Raw genomic sequence first — 24,814 nt, forward strand, 5'->3', positions numbered from 1 at the left:
AGCTCTCTTTCTCTGATGGATGGATTCTCTCCTCCTGAAAGGACCCCCTTCCCACCACTAGCTTTGGATCTGCCCCTAGTGACTGTGTTTACTGAGGACCGTTCTTCCTCATCCTCACTTAGGCTCAGATGCCTTCCCTCCCCTGAGTGGTTAGAGTTGCATCCTCCCTTCTTTCTCCCTCCTCTGGAGCTTCTTCTGACTCTACCTCTTGGGCCTCAGCCCATGCTGTCAGGGATGTGATCAGGATTTGCTTCCTGAGATCAGTGGTTGCAGGCAACCCTCTTTCAATACACAACCCCCTAAGCTGGACTACTGTCAGTGTGGGTAGGCTAGCCAGATCAAGCTCCATGGTTCCCTAGTTTTGTGTCAACAAAAACTTTTTGCAAAAATTGGAAACCAGAATTTAGAAAAATTACAAAAATTCAATAATTGAAATTAATCCAAATTAAAAATTAAAAACAATTTTTGCACTAGGACAATTTAAAGGATTTTTAATTTGTTTTACCTAAAACTGTAACGTGATATTGAACACAAGTACAGGATCCCGTCGCTGCTTCCAATTATGTTGGAAAATGGGTTATTGGTAGGGCAGGTAGGTACCTACACCTAGCAACAAGCCACTAACCTCCACATAGGTACAGTTAGGTCTCAGTAAATTAATCCCAGCTCAACCCTTGGTAGCTTGGCAACGAGCGTCAAGGCTTAACTTAGGAGACAAAGTGTAAAGCATTCAAATATCACAAAACAGTAATTTAATAAAACACAGGAAACAGTTTAAAAATCCAAAACCAATTTATAAAAATAGTTTATATTTTTATCTTTAAAATGACACAAAAACGATTAAAATCAGTTCAGGGGAACCGGAGATATGAATTTTTAAAGAATTATTACTTTTCTAGCGCTTAGAAACAAAAAGCGCCAATCGGGTCATCTGGTTGCACCTCGACCGGGGCAAAGTCAAACTTTTAGGCCGACCACGATGGAGCCCTGCTCGGCTACAGGTCGCGGGAGGCCTCGGTTAAAAAGTTACCTTCTGACTTAGTCTTTATTTTGAAGTTTTTCTTCACCGGGACGAACCTGCCAGTTGAATCCGACCTCCTGGAGCCCTTGTTCGGATACGCGATGTGGGTTTCCTCGGTGGAGACTTTTACCTTCGGACTTAGTCGTTTTTTCGAGATGAAAATCCTTCGACCGGGGTAAACCTGGATCTTGATCCGACGTCTATGGAGCCCTTCTCGGATACGATGGCTGGGAGGTCCCGGTCAACTTTTTACGTTCGGACTTAGTCTCTTTTTTGGATGTTTTTCTTTACCGGGACGAACCACGAAGTCAGGCCGGGTCGCGGTTGAGGCAAGCCGGCTAGAATTTCCGCGGCGGGTCGGTCCCTCTCTGGAGCTTTTTTCCCAAAATTCTCAAATCTTTTCCAAACTTCTGGGGCTTCACCCAGATGTTCTTTTAAGGTTCTTTTGGGGTCCACAGCTCACCCCAAGGGTCCAGAAGTTCTGTGATGGTCCTTGGGGGGTGCGGACTTCAACTCCCAGAATGCACCTGGCACAAACTCCTTTTTGGCCACTGGACAGTGGTCAGCTGGTCGCTTTCTTCAGGAGTTGGTGCAGGGGACTCTGGTTAGCAATTTTTCACCTGTAGCAAACAGGGAGTCCCTCCTTGAACCAGTTGAAGACAGGCAAAGTCCTTCTTGTGGTGAAGCCCAAGTGTGCAGCTGGTGCAGTCCTTCTGAGTGCAGGTTCCAGGTGCAGGCCAGGGGTCCAGCAGGGCAGTCCTTCTTCTTCTTTAGTTCCTTTCTTGTTGAATTCTGGAGGGGATCTGAGGTGTGGGGTCAGGTCTGCCAGTTTTATCCTTGCTCCTGGGTGAAAAGCAGGGGGGTCCTGATCCTCCAATCAGGTACAGGGTCGTCCCCCTGTGATGACCACTTCCTGGGAAGTGTGGCAAAAATCCATCCCAGAAGGCAACAGTCTCCAAAAATCCAACATGGATGAATCTGATTTTTGGAGGTTACATCTGGCTGAGCCCACCCACTGGTGTGGCTAAAAATCATAAACACACCCCTCTCCTGCCCTCTCCTAATCTAATCAAGGGGGCACCTAATTGTCTGGGGTTCCAGGATGTGGGGGTGTTGTTGGGTGCTGCAAATGTCCTTCTCTGCCTTTGAAGACCAGTTTGGCAGCCCTCCCCCTTCCTGCCTCACCATCTGCTGAGGGGAGATTCTCTCCCCCAAGCACATTCCTTTGTGTGAAGTCAGGCCACTTCACACCTCATCAAGGTAGCCTGGCAGAAGCTGCTGCAGGCTGGCCAATCAGAGCACAGCAGCAAAAACAACGCAGAGCTGAAATTGGCAACTTTTTAGGTAAAGTCTAAACTTTTTACCTGAACTAGTTATATTAAATCCAACAACTGGAAGTTGTGGGATTTATTATAACAATCAATTTGATACCAAATTCTTGGTATGTAACATTTAAGGAGACTTTAAAATTTAAAATAAAGTCTGCCCATTCTAGCCTATGAAGGCCATTTACTTCAATGAGGGAAAAACGAATTTGGCTGTTTTTACCTCACCAGGGCTTATAAATCTATTTTTATAAAGTCCCTGCTTATAGTTACATGGCACCCAGCCCTAGGGGCACATAGGGCACACCTTAGGGGTGACATATATGTAAAAATAAGGTAGTTTAAGACTTTGGAAGTACCTTTAATTCCAAAGTCGAATTTGCATATTACTTTAATTTAAAAGCAGCCAGCAAGGCAGGCTTGCTTTTAAAATGACACTGGGCACCTCAGCAGTGCACCTAGGTGTGCACCACCTATGCCGCGGTCCCTAAACCTACATGCCCTACCATATACTAGGGACTTATAGGTAGGTTAACTTAGCCAATTATAATTAGCCTAATTTGCATATCCATTTTACACAGAGCACAGGCCCTGGGACTGGTTAGCAGTACCCAGGGCACCATCAAAGTCAGGAAAACACCAGCAAAAAGAGGAAAATGGGGGCAAAAAGTTATGGGGCCTCTGCAATCAGCCCTGTTTTCTCACAACTTCCATTGGAGTGAGGGTCAGTACTGGGGGTGTTGGAACCAACAAAGCATTCATTGCGGAGTGGAGACATGAACAAGCACCAGGAAGGAGCTGGATGACAGATTAACAAGGTCAAATGACATGAGTCATCAACGTAAGTGCAACTGGGGGATCCTGAGGATGTGTGGTTTCCAAATCTGCTCTAGAGGGAATCAGAAAAATCCTGAAAAGGTGCAGTATTACCTCTGGAAAGCTCTCAATTTGCTTTGGGGTTGAAGAAATTTGGGCCAGCCAAAACGTTCCTTGGAAAAGGCTCAGAGTTGGCGATGGTGGCAGATCAGGCCTCTAAAGTGACGACAGTGAGAATTTAAACTGGAGGAGAAGCAGCAAGAAAGGGACAAGAGACTCTTGTACTTTTTGCACATGCAGTATGATTTGTCCTACAATTTCATCTTTGACTTACACATGTATGGAGCCTTGCAGTGGGATCAGAACCTGGCACAGACCAGAGACTTGTAACTGCAGTGGACCACATGTCTGGAGCTCAATTGGCCTCGTTTTTTTGTATTTCACAAATAATACATGTGCCTCTTACTGCCTGGTCATTCTTGGGTGCATGATGGAGCACTTAAAGTCAAGACATGATTCTAGGGCACTATGGGCAGACAGTGTGTAGATCTGTGTCTAACATCTGCTTCCTAGCACCATAGCATAACTTGATGCCTGTGGTTTTAAGAGGGACTATGCCTCCAGCACACTATCTTAGAAAATGGAAATGTTACCATCTGTAAATACTCATAAGTTGGGAGCAGCACTTTTGATCCATGTTGAAGAAAGCAGATGAGAACAAGCTGATGTCATTGTGCAGGTTTTGCACTTACATATGGCTCAGTGCCATCACTTCAAATGGCAGTATGGGCTCACCGCAGAGTTAAACCGAACCACTGCCATCATTAATGAGCAAATCCTTTGAAAACATCTGAACCCAGACTGGCCCCTAGGGATATTCATATGGATGGCTGAGGCAGATCTTTCTGCCACTGCTTAAGCAATGGTATTTTATAGAATATAAAGTCCCAAAGCTTACCTCTTTGGCACTCATGTGGCTAAACCATCACAACTAAAAAGTTACTTACCTTTGGTACTGTTCTTTCCGGGGGATACTCTATGAGCAGATTCCTCACCTTTAGAATATTGCCAGATGCCAAAATGGATCCACAATTTGTAAAAGCATTGCTTCAGTGTGCTGCTATGTGGTTACAATGGACCAAAGAAGTAATGTAACAGAGATGCATATAATCACCACCCTCTGCACACTGGCATCAGTTTCTATCTTGTTCACTTCTATGCCCTGAGGTGCAGATCAGCTGTTTCAAATCAGAGGTGATACTGTGCATAAATAAAGTTATGTACAACCTTATTATAGAGTGTGGCTGTCCACTGGACAGAAATGGAAAGTGTGAGGGCATTGAAGAATCTGTGGTTAGACAGAGTATCTGGAACGAGCATACCAAATGTAATTAACTTTTTCAGTCAATGGATACTTCTAACAGCAGATTCCTCATCTTCAGAATAGATGCCCAACATTAGTTCTGAAGAGGGGCTAGATCTGAGGAGTGAACCCAAACCAGAAAGTCCTGCAGTTCAGAATGGGTAAAATGGCCCTCTATGTGGACCTGGCTGTCAAGGAAGTGTGCATGGATGCCCATGTTGAGGCCTGATAGCTGTCCATGACAAAAATCCCTCTTGCTGATGAGATCATGGCACCATTAGCCCTGGTGGAATGGGCATGTAGGCCCTCGAGAGGCTCCTTCTTGGCCAGAGGATAGCATGTCTTAATGCATAATATGATCTACCTTCAGAGTCCTTTTCTGTGCTGCATTTCTTTTCTTGACATTAGCAGACCCCACAAGAGGCTGATCGTCAACATGGTACTCCTTAGTGCTTTTGATATAAAACCTTAAAATTCTCATGTGACCAAGCAGATGGATCCTCGCCACATACTTAGAAGGGTGTTGCAGAGAGAAAAATGCAGAAATGGTGATGAGTGGCCACATAGAAGTGTGTTACTACTTTAGATACAAAGGCAGCTAGGATGCTCAGCACCCAGTAGTCTGGAAAGAAAGTAGTGTATGGGTGCTGCACCAAGAGTGCCTGCAGCTCACTAACAGTGCGCAGAAGCAATTATGATAACGAATACCACTTTTAATGGTAAGGACCCGTAGTAAACATCTCTGCACATGCTGGAATGACATACACATAAAAATCTGAGGACTAAGTTCAGGTTCCACTGTGGCCTGATGAAAAGATTTGGAGGAAATGTGTCAAACCCTTTAGAAAGTGCATCACTACTGGTGATTTAACAAGAGAATGATGATTAAGAAAACACAGAAAGACCGGACATAAAAAAAATTAACTGTGCTCATGACATAACCTTGCTAGACCAGAGAGAAAACAAACAATAACATGTCTGGTAATATGTCCTGCAAGGAATTAAGAAGACATTCTCTACACCATCCACAAACTACTATCAGGGTCCTGAAGAAACTGAGAGGAGGAGACTGCAGGATGTGTACATGAAAATAGGTGTTCTGAAAATCCAAGGACACCAACCAGTCTTCTGGATCCAGGGCAGAAAGAACATGAGCAAGCGTGATTATTCTGAATCGTTCTTGTGTAAGAAGGTAATCAGAGGCTGACGGTCAAGAATGGCCTGAGCCTGCTATCTTTCTTGGGGACCAGAATGTAGTGAAATTAACAGTCCTTGCCTTTCTCCCAAAGTGGCACATTCTTGATGGTTCACTTGGCAAGGAGTAAGTGTGCCATCTGCATTATAAAGGGTGCATGGGAGTAGGTAGATTGGGAATTTAGAAGGGGACAATACATATGTTAGGGGGTAGCCCGTTGAACAATCCGCAGAACCCTCAAGTCTCTAGTAATGGATTCTAAACTAGGGTGGAAAAAACGGATTCTGCCTTCTATCAGACAAGCGTGGCCTTGCAAGGTGAAATCAGAACAGCATGGGAACAGCTGCTGCAAGGGAGAAGGAGGCAGAGTCTTGTTGTCCTTGAAAGTCTCGATCACCACCACATGCTCTGGAAAAGGTCTGAGTTGGCTGCTGAACAAGCAAAAAGGGCTGCCTCTGCTGTTATGTCTTGCCACATGAATAGTCCCAGAAATTCCTGTATTGTTGGTAGAACTGAAAGGCTGGCAAGAGGAACTCCATGGAGCAGGCCCAAGCAAAGCCGTCCTGAAATCTCTCTAGTGCCTAGTCAGCCTTCTGCCCAAGAAAGTCAAGAGCCATCCAAGGAAATGTCCATCAGGGATATGTGGACACCCCCCACAAATCCAGCTCTGTGCATAAATGCCTGCAGTCTAAGCACTACACTGGTGCTTGTAGTGCGTGCTACATAATCCATTAGGGCAAAAACAGCATTTATGATGCGCTTTGCTGCATCCTACCCATCCTGAATGGCCTGAGAGTGAGCTGTTCTGAATTGCTTTGAGAAGTCTGATAATATTTTGCTGGTCATGTCCCATAATGCATGTGTTTAGTGGTCAATGAGATAGATCGCATTCAAAAGGTGAAGGGGTTGACTATCTGACAAAAATATCTTTGTACTAAAAGCATCAATATATTTGGATTCCTTATCTGCGGGCACAGCCATGAAAGCATTTGGATGGCCTGGCCTGTGCCACTAGAGTTTATGGTGTCTCAAATGGCCACAACAAAGGACAATAAGGTTCTGAAGAGGTCAGCCCTAGTTGCAGAATCTTAGTTTGCAGTTTTGCCTTCGTCTCTACAGTAGATGAAGGAATTTATGGGCCTGTCCTTAGTGGGTGGGTCCGGAGGGGACTGTAGTTCAGTTTCTGGAGAAGTACCAAACCACTTGCATTTTGCAGGTCTAAGAATAGTCCAGCATCAGTGTAATGAGGAGCTTGTCAATTGTTTGGCCCCTTGTTATTTTCCTCCTCATGAGAAATGTCCTGAAGTCCCTGTACTGCAACTGAACTAGAGCTGGATCCACCTTCAAGTCCACTGTAACACTGGTGTTGTAGAAGTGCTGTAGGTTGCATTCTAAATTGGATGGGTGTGTCTTAGTTATTTTGCAGCGTGCCATAGTTTTGCACCAGCCAAAGTCAGTTCCCCGTCAGAGACCAGCATCAGGACTGGCACAGTGCACTGTCAGTCAGGATCAACACTATGAAGACTGGTGTGGTTCCTAGAGTCAAACTCTATATGTGGACCAGTGCCAGAAGGAGACTGAAACAGGGTTAGTCGGTGCTGAAGAATGATCTGTCTGTAGAAATGCAGCTACTGGCCAATGCAGCTCCACAGGGTGGGAGCCATCATTGCCTTAAACTACAACATAGTCTCAGGCATGCCAGAACCAACTTCTCTGATTACCTTTAGGTTAATCAAATCATACATGTTGTAAAACTTCATCGTGGCTGCACCAAAGTCTTGTGTCCTGACTGTAATGGTGACAGAACAATTCATAAAAATCTGAGTGTCATAAACATCACAAAAAGTGGGAGAGGGGCAGTGCTAATTCTAGTGGTGTGCCTCAATTAGAAAGTATCACATTAGCCAAAACGCAGTCAAGGCAAAACAGAACCCTGAATGAAGGCTGTTGAGACTCCCTGGTTGCTGACAGCAATTGCTCTGAGACGCCAGTACAATCTAGGGTGAGTAAAGGGGCCAAAAAATACAACATAGATATATCTTTTATAAACTGCTTTCCAAAGCATGTCTATTAGAATAGTTTCAGTTCCCCTTCCAGGATGAAAGCTTGATTGACAGTCATCCAGGGCGAGTTGGATGTGACAGCAGCCTACAACTGCTAAACCACCATCATTCCTAACCTTCACCAGAAAATTGGTATTTGTAATTAGATGAATAGAGTGAAGAGGTAATGATTTACTTCTATTTTTTTTAAGACTGGAAAACTGCCTGGCTTGAGCTAGTAGCACACAAACATGCCAAAGGAAATCAACGATAAGAGAAATGGTTCACTCTTGTAAGAGGAAAAATTCCGAATTGATCCAAGACTGGAGATATCCTCAAGCTTGAAAATAATGGGTCGGACATCTAGGGAAAAATGAGTCACTATGATTAGAATCTGCTTGACAAACCGGAACAGTATTAGCAATTATACCATCTCTGATTCGTAGTATCTTATTGAAACTGGCATGGATATTCTTTGCATAGCCTTTAAATGCCAATATGAAAGAGGATGAGGCTTATTTATTCTCTATAATATGACGTAAGTGGAAGACTGCTTGGCGACTTTTACTGCTTAGCAACAAGTTCAGTCTAATGCCTAATCAACAATCTCAGCTAAATAGTCCGGACAGACTTCAGTGAGGCCAACTGGTTATATGCCACAGTTTTGTTTTTTGCTTTCTAACAAGTTCTCGGAAGGCATATGAGCATCTTTGAGAACCACGGCTGACAAAGAGGAATATAAGTCTGTTATTATTGATAAAGGAGAGTTGAAATATGCTATTATTTCTGCTTCTTTTAGTAATTTTCTTTCATTAATTTATGAGGTAAACTGAACAACGAACAAGGCCGAGGTATGTGTTAGAGCACTGTACACTGAGTAAGTCATAATGCAACAATGTGGCAGTATTTATCAGACACGGATGATAGCTTAGACTGGGAACAATTCAGAAAAGGTTGGCAATATGGTGAGAGGATGGGTGGAGAAACTTGACTGTAAAGTGTGACTTGGGTACAAAGGCTAATGGCAAGGGATATTACGATGCATGATAGGCCTTGAGCCAACCATGCATGTAATCGGCAAAACCTGGGGGATGCATTCTAATATGATTTATTGGCAAGGTATGGACAACCAGAGATGGAAAATATGTAACAGCAACTCATAACTTTTTGCCTTTTGTGAGTTACCAATCCACTCCCAAGATATTTAAATGTAAATGGAAATGTTTTCTTAACATTTATTAGTGTGAATGTAATTATTAAAAATTACAATAAATGGGATTATAGATATTGATAATTATATTACTAATTATGATTCTATTAAGTACACCAAGTAAAATGTATAATTTTTCAATTAATTTATTTTTCCGGAGCAGGTTGTAAATGACCGTGCAGCATCATGAAGAATAAATCAAGCACATCCTGTCTCTTTGATCTCATAAAATGTCCAACATGGAACTTATGCTGACAAGCCTGCAGGACTAGTCATCATGGAAATCTTTTTTAGAGGCAGCTCAACTAAGGAATCACATTCCACTGTTAGGATTCCCAAGTATTTTACCACAGGCAGTGCAGGAGCCTGTCAACTAAGATGAGATATTTACAGACTTTAAACAGAAAGATGAAGCAAGGGTCAGCCATGATGCTGGAATAAGTGAGTGCACAAGTAAATGCTTAAATGAAGAATATCATTAAAGTCAAAACAGTATGCGGAGGAATGTAAATTTTGTGGAAAGATAAAATGCTACAAGGGGACATCAAAACTTAAGAAATGTATCAAGGCCAAGGAGCTTAGAGCTGACAAAAGGCTTTGAGAGTGTGCAGCCATTAATTGTGATTCAAAGATCTTAGCAGTTTGTAGTAGGGACATTGTGGCTGCAGAAGCCCATTATCATGCATCTTGTTATAGGAACTATACATGGGTTAAAGTAAAGGAGGAAGACCATGCTTCTAGCATTCAAACCAATGATCGCTACAAAAATATAAGAGATGCAGCATATGAAGAACTATTTCAATGCATTAGAATTGTGATTATTACTAACAAAAAGGTAAAATGTGTGATGGCTCACTGAAAGGCTTGAAACCCTCATGACATGCATAGGAATACAGGGGATAGACAAATCAACCAAGAAGCATATTAGGAAAAGAATTGGACTCTGAGTTTCAGGACAGCCTCCACATATACCCTGAAAACCAAGGAAACTTATTGGCCCAACCTGAAAGTATCATGCTACAGAACGTTGTAAGAGAAAACCAGAGTTTGAAAAGAGAATTATCAGTTTTAAAGGTAAAGGTAACAGACACCATCATTGATCAAATGTCATCGCACATAAGAACAATGATTAAAACAAACCTGACATCAACACCATGGGTATATCTTCCATCAGACTTTGATAAAGATTCATTTACAGCGCCTGATTAACTTAGATGGTTCCTATTAGGCCTTCTGACTGGAGATCCAGCAAACACAAAACCGTCCAAAAGGGTCATCCTACTTATGTAATCCTTCTGTCAGGACATTATATATGCAATCATAAATGGCCAGCAGACCCTCCCCTCAGCATCTATTGCTCCCATATACCGTAAAAACACTGACAGGCAATGTTGAAATCATTCACACTTTAAAACAGACTTAGTGATAGGCTTTCATACAACTGGAAGAAAATGACACCGCCTTGTGTCTTCAGAAACTTGCTGCTACCTTGAATGAGCAAATTGTTCTTCCAGCTGACATTCAGCCTCATGTCTTTACTAACTTAGCATGGGATAACACTAATAGGCTGGATGAGACTTACTGGGAACAGGACAATTCATCAAGTCAACGGTATCGCTGTGCAGCCTAAGTTGTTTGGACCACGACCTTTTAAAGCTCCTCCCCAAAGCACTGAGAAACAGAAGTAAAGAACACTGGCCACCACAAACACTGAAGAATTGTTCATGTATGTTTCAGGTGAAAGAGATGGGCCTCAGCCATTGATGACAATTACCGAAGTCATGCCAGAATGTGTTTCCCAATTTAAGCTTGCACAAAATAAGAACATAATCTGAAATGTTACAAGACAAGAAGTGAGCCTCACACAGGTAATACCAAGTTGGACAGGTTTTAACCATTAATGCACCCTGCAACTGATAAGGGAATCACTGCATTTGGCAAACATTTTAGTGATCATGGATCAAGCTCTCTATCCAAAAGCAACTGAGATCTTGTGGAAACACAAAGTAATGTACAACAGAATCATTCTTCAGATGGGCACCTTTCACATAATTTGTAATATCATGTCCATTCTTGGAAAATGCTTTCAAGACTTTGCCTTTCGCAACTTTTGCATTGAAGCAGACATGATAGCAGAAGGATCAACATCATCAGTACTGGAAGGTTGTATGCATTATTATGCAGTTGGAGTACACATGTGTGTGCACGAAGCTCTGTTGAGACTGGCCTGGTTGGAATTTATCCCCTGGGGGAAGAGGAATTATGAAGAGACCTATGCCAACACAGAATAGAGACCTCTTGGAGAATGGTGCCTTTGCCAAAGTAAAACAGCTTTGGGATGTATTCCTGGAACATATATGTCATGACAATGGAGATCTCTCTGCATTTTGGATGACGTATGTGGATATTGTTAAAAATGTCTAGCTGGCTCTACTGCGTGCTGATCAAGCAGGAAATTGTCATTTACATCTTACCACCATATGCTCTATGATCCCATGGTGCTTTGTGTATGACAGGATGAACTATGCTAGATATCTTTCTGTATACTATGCTGAAATGACATTACTTGCAGTGAAACCACAACTTCATAAATGGATGCGCTTCAGTCCAACTGTCAGCGGTTAATCCGTTTCGATGAATTACATTTGATCAAGCGACAGAGATAACAGTCAACAAAGACTCACAGACTCCAGGTGGTACAACAAAGTTCAACCTCAAGGTGGGTGCTATGAAAATATATTATATGATGGCTGAACACAGAAGCGTATTTTTGAGTCAGATAAGAGAAATGGTTAGTAACAACAGATCAGATCTTATCCACGCAGACCAACATAAGTCACAAATTGAAAAAGACGAAGATACTGTTACAAGAGCTACAAGTCTGGTTCAAAGACGGATAAACCCATTTGTTGGGCCTCATGATCTCATTAGTCTCTCAAGAGCAAAAAAAGGCATCTCAAGACATAAGATGAGACATAATGAAGGCACGTAAAATAGGTGAACAGTGCTATACGGACTTCAAACTTGAGTGACTTGATAATAATCTACCTATTAAGAAGATTCATGACCCAATGAAAACAAACAAACTAAAAACCTTCACCAACATGTCCAAGAAGAAGGCAGTAAACAGCAATAGCAGGACAATCATCATGAAAGCAAACAAAGCACTATTTGGTTGAATCATTGTGACAGCACAGTGTGGGCGTGTGACCTCCTAAATTAGGCTTAGGTGATGTGTAATACGGCAGTGACATCAACTACCCTCAGAGGTCGACTCAAATCTTTTGACTCAGACAGGAGGAATAAGATCATCAAATCAAACCGCAAGAGCCAGTAGTCATAAACAACAACAAAAATGTAATAAGGAGTCCGCAATTTACACTCAACGTGACCTATTGTGGCCATGAATCACCACACCAATTTAGTAAAAATTAAATATTTATTGCCTTTATATTAACAATCCTAAAGTCACGTAAATAATACGCAAAACCAAATGATAGCAATATAGAAATAACACAGATTGTCCAAAACGTCTGAAGAATCTTAATCTAGTAAATGCAATCACCATTAAAGTTTCCAAAAGAATTATACAGAATAACAACAGAATTATGTGAGAAATAGCAATAGATTTAATTAGCTGTTCAGTTGAATTATTCTCAACCAATTAACAAACAATTACTACAATTAAAAGGGCAGACATCCCTGCTACCAAAATCTGATTCGAAAAATGTGTGGGGCTGGGCTTAGTCACATGCAAAAATCAAAAATACGATAAAAATGTATTTTGTAAAACATCTAAACTATGGTGCTAACAACAATATGTGGTTGGATTTCTAAGGGGAACCCTCTAAAAGAAAAACAAAAGCATATTGGTTATACCTCTCCTAAATGAGACAGCAGTTAGCAGAGTCTTCGCCAACAAAGCACAGGAACATCAGGTCTTCAGCGATCAGCATCGGGAACATGAAAGGGGAAACAGTTTAGTAATGTTGGGCCTAAGGTATCTGAACTGTTATACTATAAACGTAACAGCACTTCTTTTTCTCATCATCTTCTGAACAACATCATCTGAAACTTTGCTAACTTAAAGTTCCAAAAGTTACTAACTGGCCTCCTATTGGCCAAGACTATGTGGTGTGACAATGAGCAACCAATTGAATTACACTTCTTTCCCGGTTTGTAACTTTCTTCATTCTTCTTCAACATAGGCCGCTGTTGGCACTCCTCTCTGGTCGACAGTTTCCACAGAATATTAATATTGTAGAAAATAGCAAAGAACATGACAATTTAGCTAACATTACTTTCTACAGGAAACTAAGATCCATTGTTAAAACTTACAATAATTATCACCAGGAAGTACAAAATGAACAGCGTAGAAAAAGGCAGTAGAATTCCACTGTGAGCTTGCAACGGAATACTTAATAAACAATGTTTGTGAAAGATTTTTCATGAAGTCGGCCTAACAATTCAACATTGTACTGTGGAAAAATACTAAAGATTAGACCTTTAACTAAAGCTAATACACGAAGAATAAAACTGTTTTAATATTCAAACAGTATTTAGCACATTGTTAAATTAATCAATAATCTCAAATCATTAGTTTTAGTCATCAACATTAACCATCTTTTGTCAGTACAAATGGTTATGATTCATCAAACTGCGTTTTCACAGTTAATTATTATTTCACATAAAACTCAAGGTGGTGGACACCAGGTCAATCACATATTATAAAAGCACATTTTATTTTTCTAACACCCGTTTCTCTAGTTAAGCTCTTTCGGTACACGTTAATTATAAGACTTGTCCACTCATATTTTATTAATAATGTTTGCACTCTAACACAGAATCAGAACTTTCAAATGGCGGGTGTTCTCTCTCATCCCTTAGGACCTTTACCATGGGCTTTAGCAACTCCAGAAGGTCTGTTGGAAAGACAAACAAGGCTATTTTAGCAACATGCTTGCAGAAAAACTTTATCCCTGCTGGGGTAATACCTGGAATTTTAGACACGCTAATTGATGGTATGGTTCTTGTTCAGAGAGTAAAAGGAAAGGAATCAAACTTTGGTGAGGTGGCTATGTCTGTCTTGTCCATGGCTTTGCAGGAAGGAAATAGAAGTCAAAGAATCGATGTTGTGTTTGATACGTACAATGAGGTGTCTATTAAAAACAACGAAAGGACAATCAGAAGAAAAGAACTCGGGAAACAGTTACACAGCATCTCACCATCCCAGATTGTTAGACAGTGGAGGAAATTCCTAAGCCACGTAAGGAACACAACAATTCTCATCATATTTCTTGTTAACGAATGGAGGAAACCAGAGTATTTTGTAAAACTTGAGAATAAAACACTATTCGTGAACTGTGAAGATAAAGGCTACAAAATCACATCTGAAGGGAACCACGAAGTGCCCGATCTCAGTAGTACAGACAAAGAAGCAGATGATTGTCTGTTGCTGCATGCTGCACACTCCGCTAATAAGGGTTATGAGGCAGCAATGATAAGCTCAGATAACACAGATGTGTTTATTATGTGTTTGGGATTCCATGACAGAGTCAAGGCTACATTTTGTTCTGAAATGTGGTACTAAGATACGCAAGTGAGTCCTTAACATTGGGAAAATTGTGACAATTTACGTCCAGGTAAGATAGGTCTCCATACGTTTATCGGATGTAACACAGTAAGCACATCTGCGAGAAAATGAAAAGTAAGTGTATTCAAAATCTTGTCTGCCAACAGACATATACAGGAAACAGTTTCGCAACTCGGAGACAAATGGGATTTCTCTGAAGAACTAATGGACATATTGGAGCAATTCTTGTGCTTGCTGTATGCATCAAAATATTCAGTTCATCACATGAATGACTTGAGATATCACCTATTCTGCGCAAAGAAGGGTCAGATAGACAGTCATTAGCTTCCACCTTGCAGGGACTGTCTGAAGAAACAAGCCAAATGTGCAAATTATCAAGCCACAATAAGCAAGAGATGAATGATCAACAGACACCTCGTCCAGTTGGGAGACGGTGGAAGTTGAGAAAATACGAGAGAGCAGAGCAACTGTTAGTGGACCGAATGGAGGGGCAGCCAGCATCTCAGGGTGTGTTAGATCTACTAGCTTGCAACTGCATTAGGAACTACAAACTGCCAACATGTGTCTACTGTCTAAATTACCTCAAGTGCTGACATTTGCAGACTTCCTGCCTTTGAAAATCAAACAGATGCAGAAAATTATAACACCTATTCATCAGAAGAAGATGACAACGAATGTGAATGAGAAAATTGTGTTTATGTTCACTCATGACGTACACTGCCTATGTAAGATGTGACAACTATTATTATTTCAAATTGTGAGTGATAATTATGCATATAATCTATATCAAGATGAGGAATACAATTACATGTTATTATTTTAAGGACTATATTGTTATTAATTCAAATAATAATCATAATTATTTTCACATTATATTGAATCTAACCAGTGTGGTGCAATTAGATTTATTTTTCCACATATTACGATGAATTTGTATGCTATGTATCAAAAATATGATGACCATTATTTGTTTTGGCTATGGTTGCTAATCCAATAAAATCAGAAAACAGGCAAAGAGCAATGACTTGCTATTACATATTTTCCATCTCTAGTCATCCATACCTTGCAAAATATGTTAGAACCCATCCCCCCGAGTGGTACCAATGACCTAAATTTGGGGTCCTGGCTCATGGCCTATAAGCCAAACCGCTTTAGGAAGGTGTCTTCCCAGAACAGATACATATATGTTATTTACCAAAAGGCTTCTACAAAAAACACTGTGTAATAAGTAGCAATGATTAAAGTGGCTGAAGGTTAGACCGATCAAGTATTTTTTTTTACACAAATCGGCAACTTACAGTTTTATACAGGAAGAACTCTAATTTTTGTATAGGGGGCACTGTGAATGTTTGACCAAATGTACAGCAAACCAACCAACAGAGGCACAAGATCAGCAGTAGAAAGCCGTACAGACATTGTGGTATCCTTGTACAAAGTAGACTGCACATCAGAAGTTCAAGAGTTTTAATGAAGTTACAACCCAAATGTGGCACGGCTGTCTCCAGCCAGCTTACCAACTCAGCAAACAACAAACAGCACACAGAGCCCCCAGGGTTCTGTATTAAAAATGAACAACAGAGTCTGACAGAGTTAAGCTCAAACTGAAACACAGAATATACATTTTATAATAAACAAACAAGAATTCGGCAAGTCTTTTTTTCGGAAATCCCCAATTCTCGCAAAGAACAATTTCATTATAAAGACCCCTCTCTTCTTTCTATTCACACTGCTAATACCAACGGCTCATTTTCCTTCAGCTTTAAGTTATGTTAAAAAGACAGAGAACAGATACAGATGTGTAGCCAGAATGGAAACATAAAGAAAACTTCCACAAGAGGTAAGAAAGAAACTGCTAGCAAGCAAGTTACTGCAATAGCATTATTATGAATCCTCTTTCGTGCAAGACACATTATGGAAATTCAGGGTACGACCATGGTAAAAGAAAAATGTCCTTTCAATTATGACACCAATAAGGCATACTGTATGTTCTGCTAGTAGAAACTCAAAAAACACCAAAGAACACCCTCAAGAGACTCAGATAACCGAATTTAGTTACAGAAAAGCACAAGGAAAAAAAAGAATGGCAGCTGTCTACACAGCAAAGGACCACATAAGTCACTGAAATAAAGAGTCCAATGGCAGACAAGAGAGGAATAAAACAAGGTCGGCATGAGACAGGAGAGGATATGAACAGCACTCAGCTTGCAACCCAACTAAAAGTAGTTATTTCCTGTAAGTACTTATTAAATATGGTATCAGGCATATCCAGTAGTGTATATTTTCCCAACTTTTCTTCTTCGATCAAGAGAACATGCGACAGCAACTATATAGCTGAGCCATAAAATCTTCTAATTTATCACTTTTTAAACTTTTAAAAAGCCTCAATACAATATTCTTTGTTAAAAGAATTGTGTGATCAATAAATTCTTCTTTTATGAAACATAGCCACATTTATACCTTAACCCTAGATCTTCAGTTTGCCAGCAGGTGTTATGCTACTGAATTCTAGTATGTTCTCAATTTTAGACAAATACTCTTGTGCAGCAAGTGGGGGAATTCCTGTTGCAAAGGTACAATGCCCCTATTTAGTGAATAGCTGTAATGCACGGCTAACTATAGTTCCAAATATCCATGAACAACTATTTCTGCAGGGTGAACTGGTATTATTTGAACTTAAGGGCTTGCAGCCACTAATAAGGTGCAAGTTCTGAAGATAGCTGTACATGAAAACAAAAACAGCAGCCTGGAAATCCTGCAATCTTCTCTTCAGCCAGTCATTCCTGACACTGGTATAAGGAAACGTGGAAAATGCTCAATGAATTATGTTATACAGTTTGGGCCTGTGGGAGGACCCAGTATTAAACAATGGCTTTAAAGGAGGATACAGTCTTTCCAAATCTTTTATACCAGATTTATCACACCCTCTTCCTTCCTCATGTACATTAAAATCCTTTGTATAGCGTATTTCTATGATATTACATAAATGTTGGGTGATGTAAGATAAAAAAACTTTCTGCCTGGGTGTTAGGTAGGTCTCAGATTCCAAGATACTACTGGAGGGAGCCTGTTGAGGTCCAAGGTTTATGAGCTTCACTTCCCTTTTATAAGCAAACGTTTTCTGAAATGAGTCACAGTTGGGCTGCTGTTGCCATCAGGACTGCAATGACTATCCGAAGTGACATATTTAATTCAAAAGGAGATTAACAACGTTCGTTCCCTGCAGGAAAAAACACATTTGCTTTCCTAGAATACTGTATGGAGAAAAAGTAACTAACGGCAAACATGTTAAACTCTGTGACAGAGGCCATGTTAGCATTGTATGGATCAGTTAGGAGGCATAAACCTTACATTGTATTTTGAATGTTATATGTGCTGGACGGGCTTGAAATCCAAATAATATCAGGACAGTCTCAAAGGAGAGCAGGTCAAAGAATTTCCAAAACTGCAAAAGTCTACTGGGCAGCTCTTCTGTTGTTTCGGAGTTTGAAACCATAGGATATTACTGAGAGAACCAACTGACCTGGACAACTAAAAACCTCCACTGATAATTCTGTATTCATCAGGGAAGCAGGCAAATTCATCATATATTCAGTAGGAGTGCCACCCTACTTTTAATTTACCTTTTTTTTACATCCGTCTGAAGACGAAAAAATGGTCTAAGATGGCATATTCTATCTATTTTTAATTAACTTTAGGATCGGAATTAGCATAGGGTGTAGTCTTATTTACTTAAACCTTACATGCATATGTTCCTAATGAATGCTTTGAGACCCATCCGGGCCACCGATTTTGTAATCATCACAAAGTGATTTCATTATTAAGGTCTCATTTTACCCAACATGAGAAATGGAACTGTGGATGGTTTGGTAAATCAACATTTTAGGATCAATTCATGAAAACAGTATCAACTCAGATCATGCCAATGAATAGTGTACCTCAGAACAACTTAGGGCAAACAATCAAAGAATGTCCCATCAAAACAATCCTACATATTTGAAACAAATGCAGAAAAACATTTTGCTCAGGTTTAGCTACAACTGAAAATCATATGAAGCAGGATTAACAGTTTCAGAGTTTCAGACTGAGGGCTTTAATATTATTAGTTTTATAATTAACTATGCCGTACATATTTGTATTCTTCATGCCGACACTGGCAAATTCTGTAACAATTAAGTTTATATTGCTGACTGTAAACTGGGGTGAAGATTCATTGACATCTACCTGGTATTTCGACATCTCTTTTGAAACACTGCAGTATATGCTACCAATTAAAATACCTTGTTGAATAGGTCGGGCAAATGGCACACTTATCCTATTTCTGACACTGGTACCGCTGCTTTAGTTACAATTCAAAAACATTGTTTTCATTGTCATATTACAAATCCTTACAATGAAAGAAAACAACTTTAAAATGAAAGTAGTTACCTGCTCGTCCAACATTTCATTTTCTTTATGTTTCCCTCTCGACCACTGAATTCCACCGTTTCCAGTTACAACAATGGTTGTAAAGACCTCCTCACCCGAAGGACCTCTGCCTGGCTCTTTTATTTCAAAACGCTCCGAGTAGAAAGCCGGCTGAAGAGTTTCCAGATTTATGAGATATTTAAGTTTCAAGTCTCTGGCAGAAGCTTTACACTGGCTGAACTGTTGAATAAATTTGCGAAATCTGTACCTGATTCTTTTTCGGGTCAAGATGTGGTAGTCTTGGATTTTTGCCCTGACACACTTGGGTAAAAACCTCTTGTAGCTATAAACAGAAATTGAACAATAGCATTAATTCCAAATCAAATCAAATAATATTTTATTATCATGATTTGGAACTCCAAAGAGATCCACATGAATGATGATACAAAACCATATAAATACATAATAAATTAATACACTTTCTAAAAAGAGAATAAAATTACAAGCTATCAATTCATTCCTACAAGCTTCACATATTACTAAAAGTTTCAATCAATGACACTTTTTAATCTAAGATAACATAAATTTATTATAAATTTAACCCACTACAATCACCAATTCTTAAAATCCAAGGGTCCTGGCGCAACAAAATTTAGAAACCTATCCCTCCCTTCCTTCATCCGTAGGATTTCTCTTAAACATGTAGGTCCCTCCGGTCCCAGCAATATATATTTTGCTTTCTGGGCCAGGGGCCGGAAGGTGATCTAATCACAGAGGGTCAATATATCTGCAAAAAAGTTTGAAAAATCCTGTAACAAAATCTCTCATTAGGAGGATTATAACATAAATCTAGGGCCTCTTTATATGATCTAACATTTAACCGCAAGTAAAGGGGTTTCAGCCATAATTTCCTCTGAGCGGCTAAAGCTGGGCAGACAAATAGAATATGTTTGATATTCTGTACCCCACCTTGACACAAGTCACAAGAATTAGTCGCACCATCCCATATCGAGATTAAATCCCTAAGAGGTATTCTGTCTAGTCTGATCAGTATAAAAAAATCGCCTCACACCATGTGGAAGATTCCACGACAGGTAAGGTTGGACCACTTTCATAGATACAGACTTGATTAATTTCTCCAGACCTTTTTTATGGCGGAACGTATTGAGATCCATAGTAAAGCCTATGGACCATGTTACTTCCTCCAAGATTTTTTTTAGACTTATGTTAGACGTTGAAGGAGTAAGGTCCTGGTCCAGCTCCAAGAGTTGAAGAGCATGGGTGTAATTTCTGAAAAACCCAGATTTTTCTTTCAGATTATTAAAAATGTAATTAAAAGCCAGGTTTCTTATAGTAAGTTCCTTGCTATTGATAAGGCAATGTGCCCTTCTGATCACGGCCGCAAGGCCTTGCACATAGATATTCTTGATGCCAAATTCAAGCCTTAGCGCTGCACTTGGAGCTGAGTTATTACAGGAAGCTATGCGCTTAGGATCCTGCCTTCAGTCTTGTTGAGGAAATCCCATTTATTTATATCAATACATTCTATTGCATGTAGAAAAGTAGCTGGAATCTTAACCTGACAGACTGACAATAAGCGCGAGAAATAGCGTTTAACATTTGCATTCAAAAAAGCCGCCAGAACTTGAGCGTGTGAGATAGCCTTACTAATGTTATTACGAATATGATCTTGTTAATTTATTGTGGCAGAAAAGATTTTACCCAATAACTGATATGTGTCTATCTGCTCCAACTTATGTTGACCCAAAACCCAGAAGAAAGATGTTTGTTTTCCTTCTGCTTTTTTTCCCCGTTAAGCAAACAACCCGAGAGTTAGATGTATTAATTCTCAAGTAGTGCTTCACCGAGAACAAATTTAGGGTGGCCAAACGTTGATTTAGGCCCTCTGGGGTGAGGTCAAACACAACTATGTCATCCGCGTATAGTAAGCAGGCGATTGGACAACCGCCCACAGCGGGGGCATAGCGAGTGGTACTTCTCAGGATTTTGGGGAGGTCATAAGTATACAGGGAAAATAGCAGTGGGGCCAATAAACAACCCTGTTTCAGGCCGTTTTTGGTTAAAAATTTGGAAGACAGTCCCTGTTCTCCACCCATGAGGATTTTACACCAGGTCGTAGAATACAGGGCAATCACCAATCGCAAGAGACAAGGCGGGACCCCTATTTCCTGAAGTTTCCTCCACAGGATTTTCCTGTCCACCCTGTCAAATGCTGTGGAGTAATCGATGAATGCTGCATATAGAATTCCCCCCCTAGTCTGAACATATTTATCAATTATTGTTTGCATTATTAGAATATTATTTAGGGTATTATGGGCCTTTCAGAAGCCAGCCTGTGCCAATGGAAGAATACCGTTTTCCTTGACCCACTCAGTTAATTGCATTAAGATGCTTTTCGCAAAAATCTTTCCTGTTGCATCTAATAAAGCAATTTGTCGATAATTTAATGGTCCTGTTCTATCTCCCTTTTTATATAAGGGGAGTATGATACTGCCCGTCCACGATTCTGGGATATTGCCTTGTGAATAGCGGGCACTCCATACTGGATGAAGAAGTCTTACCCAAAGTGAAGGCTCCCTTTTAATTAGAGTCATCGGAACCTCATCGGGGCCCATAGCACCCGATGAGCGCATTAAATTTATAATCCCCTCTAATTCACTTTTAGTAGGAGCACCTGCATTATCCATTTCTCCCCCTCCGTTTAAGACTGACACCTCTCTCCCAGGATCCATGACCCCATTTTCAGCATAAAGGACCTGGATGTACAGCTTCCAGTCTTCCTCTGCTATCGGTGGGGCGAACAGAGTTTTATGGTTACCGCACCCCTCGGAGATAATAGCCCAGAACTTACTAGGGTTTCTCTTTACAGCTGCTTCCCTCAATGCGATCCACCTGTCATCCGCTTCTTTCCTACGGGTTGCCAATTTCAGTCGCGATCTACTTCTCTTAAGTAATGATATGTTTTTTGCTCATTTCCTTGGTCTTACACTCCAACTGTTGTCTTACTAACTTATTAATTTCTCAGTTCAGATTCACAATGGGCAGCTGTTTTTTTTAATTCTCTTTGTATTACGCTCAGGCTTACTACACGTAATAAGGTGTCTCATTAATTTGGGAAAATATATTAGGGCATCCTTCCCCCAAACCTCCATGTTTCCCAGAATATTTTCCAACAATGGTTTTACCAATGTTATTTTAGGTATCGACCAAAACATTCTCCTATTTTTCTCATTAATTTCAAGGTTTACATCTTTTATAGACAAAGGATCTACTGTCCCTAGCAGCGTTTTTAAGGTAAGTTTTAAAATCATATGGTCACTATACGGGGAATCTATTATTTCCATATCCTCGATTCTTTGAGCAATATTATATGAGGCACAGATATAATCTATAATGGAATTACTCTTAAGGGACTTATGAGTATTGCCTGCAGGAGAGTCCAAACAGAAACGCCCATTCAATATAATACTGCTACAGGACCTCAGACCTTTCAATAAAATTTGTCCTCTTTCGTCTGTCCTAATTCCAGAAGGAAATACGATAGGAGGAATATTTAGCGCTTTGTCCCTGTCTGAATCACAAAAGATGTGAAGCGAGGAATTTGAGATTTTACAATTTAGATCCCCCATTATAATTAAGTCAACTGAATTACCTAAAGCAGAGACATGATTGAACAACTGTTGAAGAATATTGTTGAATTCCTTTTCAGGGGGGATATATGCATTTACGATAATCAATGGGAATTTCCCACCTCTTTCTCCACGAACAAATATTCGTACTATAAGGAAAACATTTGTAGTCACAGGGAGGCTATCAAATTCCCAATTATATCTATTGCTTAAAAGCATAGCTATATCCCCTTTAGCGTGCCCTTTTTTTTAAGGGAGTGCTTTTTTACTTAAAACTGTGTAACCCAGGCATGAGAAGTCATTTAAACACCAGGTCTCTTGGATGCATATTAGTTCGACCTTCAATGAGCAAATTACATTTAATTTTCCTAGCTGTTTTCCTAGTCCTGCAGCATTCCAGAAGACCAATGAGAAATCAGTGTTAGTAGCTTGTCTGCAGCCGCTTGCCCTTCGACTGAGACCTGTTCAGGGCCCCCCGCCAACCAACTCCAGTTTTCATGATTAGGGGTAATACCCTGATATATGGGACCTTCCAACAGCTTTACTACCCTTGCACCCTGGACTAATTAAACTTGCACAATTTCGCCAGAGGAGGAAGAATATTTTCTTCCCTGATTCACATTGCTATTTGTGGGGTCCAGATCATGAGTAAGGTGCTGCCCGCCTAGGAGAGTTAGCTTATCCCAAACTGGGATATCGTCTATACTCTTACAATGGAGTTGGGCACAGTTGTCCTAGATTAGATTCAAAACAATTTTAGAAGAAAACCATACCTTTGCCTTACACCCCCCTATACTGTGGTCAAGAAAGACCCTCACAATATTGCTACTCTCAATTAATTTGAGTTCCCTTATTTCTGAAAAGCACAACAGTAGAAAGGAACGATTTAAGCTTATGTTAGAGTCAAATTTAGTCAAAAACTCCAAGCTATCCGGTGACTCCAGATGCCCAATAGGGGCGTTATGTCTTCTGAATTTTTCTCCCCCATTCTGAGTAGCTCCTCTAGAGCAGGTGGCCATAGCTTTTGATGGGGCGGTGTCAGGTGACATTACATCGATTGAATCAAATGTGACACTAAGGAGTACCAAAGAATGTGTCAGTCGGGAATTTTGCGATGAACCCATATCAGGCATTAGCTGTAAGACAGGAATTGCCTCCTCTGACTCGCTCTGGAAGTTCCCCATTGACGGGGCCAGTTCCGGCACGTCCGAACAATTCTCCACCTCTCTTTCCTCGAACTTAACCTTCCTTGCCTTCTCTTTAGGGATTCGCCTGTTCCTTTTTTTTCCCCGCCTTTTTCCTTCTTATTTTAGTTAATTCACTGGCCTTTTTCATCTTGATTTCATTTTGTTCCATCAGCTTTGTGGATGAGTGATCTTTGGGAAGGAAAATTGGGAATGGAGCTGCTTGGGGATTTAAAGCAGGTTCCTTATTATGAACATCTGGAGTCTCTGGTGGAATACTACACACTCACTGAACTCATGCTGGTAAAGAGGTTGTCCAGAGAATATACCTCACTCTCTTGGGCAGCCGGATTCACTAGCGTTAAAACTACTTTATCGAGTTGTGTTTTGCCAGCTTGAGTTCCTTTATTGGAGTGTATGGACATATTATCTATGTTCGTCAAATCTCTAACAGATAAGGACTGCAGACAAGTACCATTTATGTTTAATCCCAATCCTTGACATATTTCCTTTGCAGTTATCTTGACCATCTCATCAGGGAGATGGCTCGCATTTTGTTTTATTAATAGAACCTTTAAAATGGAAACGAGAATATCTTGTGTATGATCAGAATCTTTTATAGATTTGTCAAGAAGTTCCAAAATAGACAAGAGAATTCTTTCAAGACACTTGAAGGATTCAGAAAGGACTATGGGGGTCATTACAACATTGGCGGTAAAAGTCGCTTACCGCCGTGCAGAAGACCGCCAATACACCGCCGCGGCCATGGTAGACCGCCACAGCTATTATGACACACATCTCGGAATCCGCCGAAATTCAGACACCCACACAACACTGCCACACCAAAGGTCAGCGATAAACATGCAGAAACAAATCCTCCACCTCCACGCCAACAGAAACACGCCCATGCTATTACGACCCAAGAATCCACGCAGCGGTTTTTCAACCGCGGTATTCCATTGGCGGTACACACCGCCGCGCTCAAAATACACATACATCTACAAAACACCG

The 24,814-nt window shown here is 40.5% G+C and overlaps 1 protein-coding gene across 2 annotated transcripts in view; it reads right to left on the reverse strand.

The window, feature by feature from the left end:
* JAK2 (Janus kinase 2) overlaps window positions 1-24,814 on the reverse strand; it is an 882,548-nt gene that overhangs the window by 330,411 nt on the left and 527,323 nt on the right. For both annotated transcript variants that reach the window (XM_069240320.1, XM_069240330.1), the window contains one exon: window positions 18,991-19,312. In XM_069240320.1, the coding sequence (XP_069096421.1) occupies window positions 18,991-19,312 (322 nt within the window). The remainder of the gene's footprint in view (window positions 1-18,990; window positions 19,313-24,814) is intronic.

Source organism: Pleurodeles waltl, chromosome 1_2, assembly GCF_031143425.1.
Source record: "Pleurodeles waltl isolate 20211129_DDA chromosome 1_2, aPleWal1.hap1.20221129, whole genome shotgun sequence".
Classification (NCBI taxonomy): Eukaryota; Metazoa; Chordata; class Amphibia; order Caudata; family Salamandridae; genus Pleurodeles; species Pleurodeles waltl.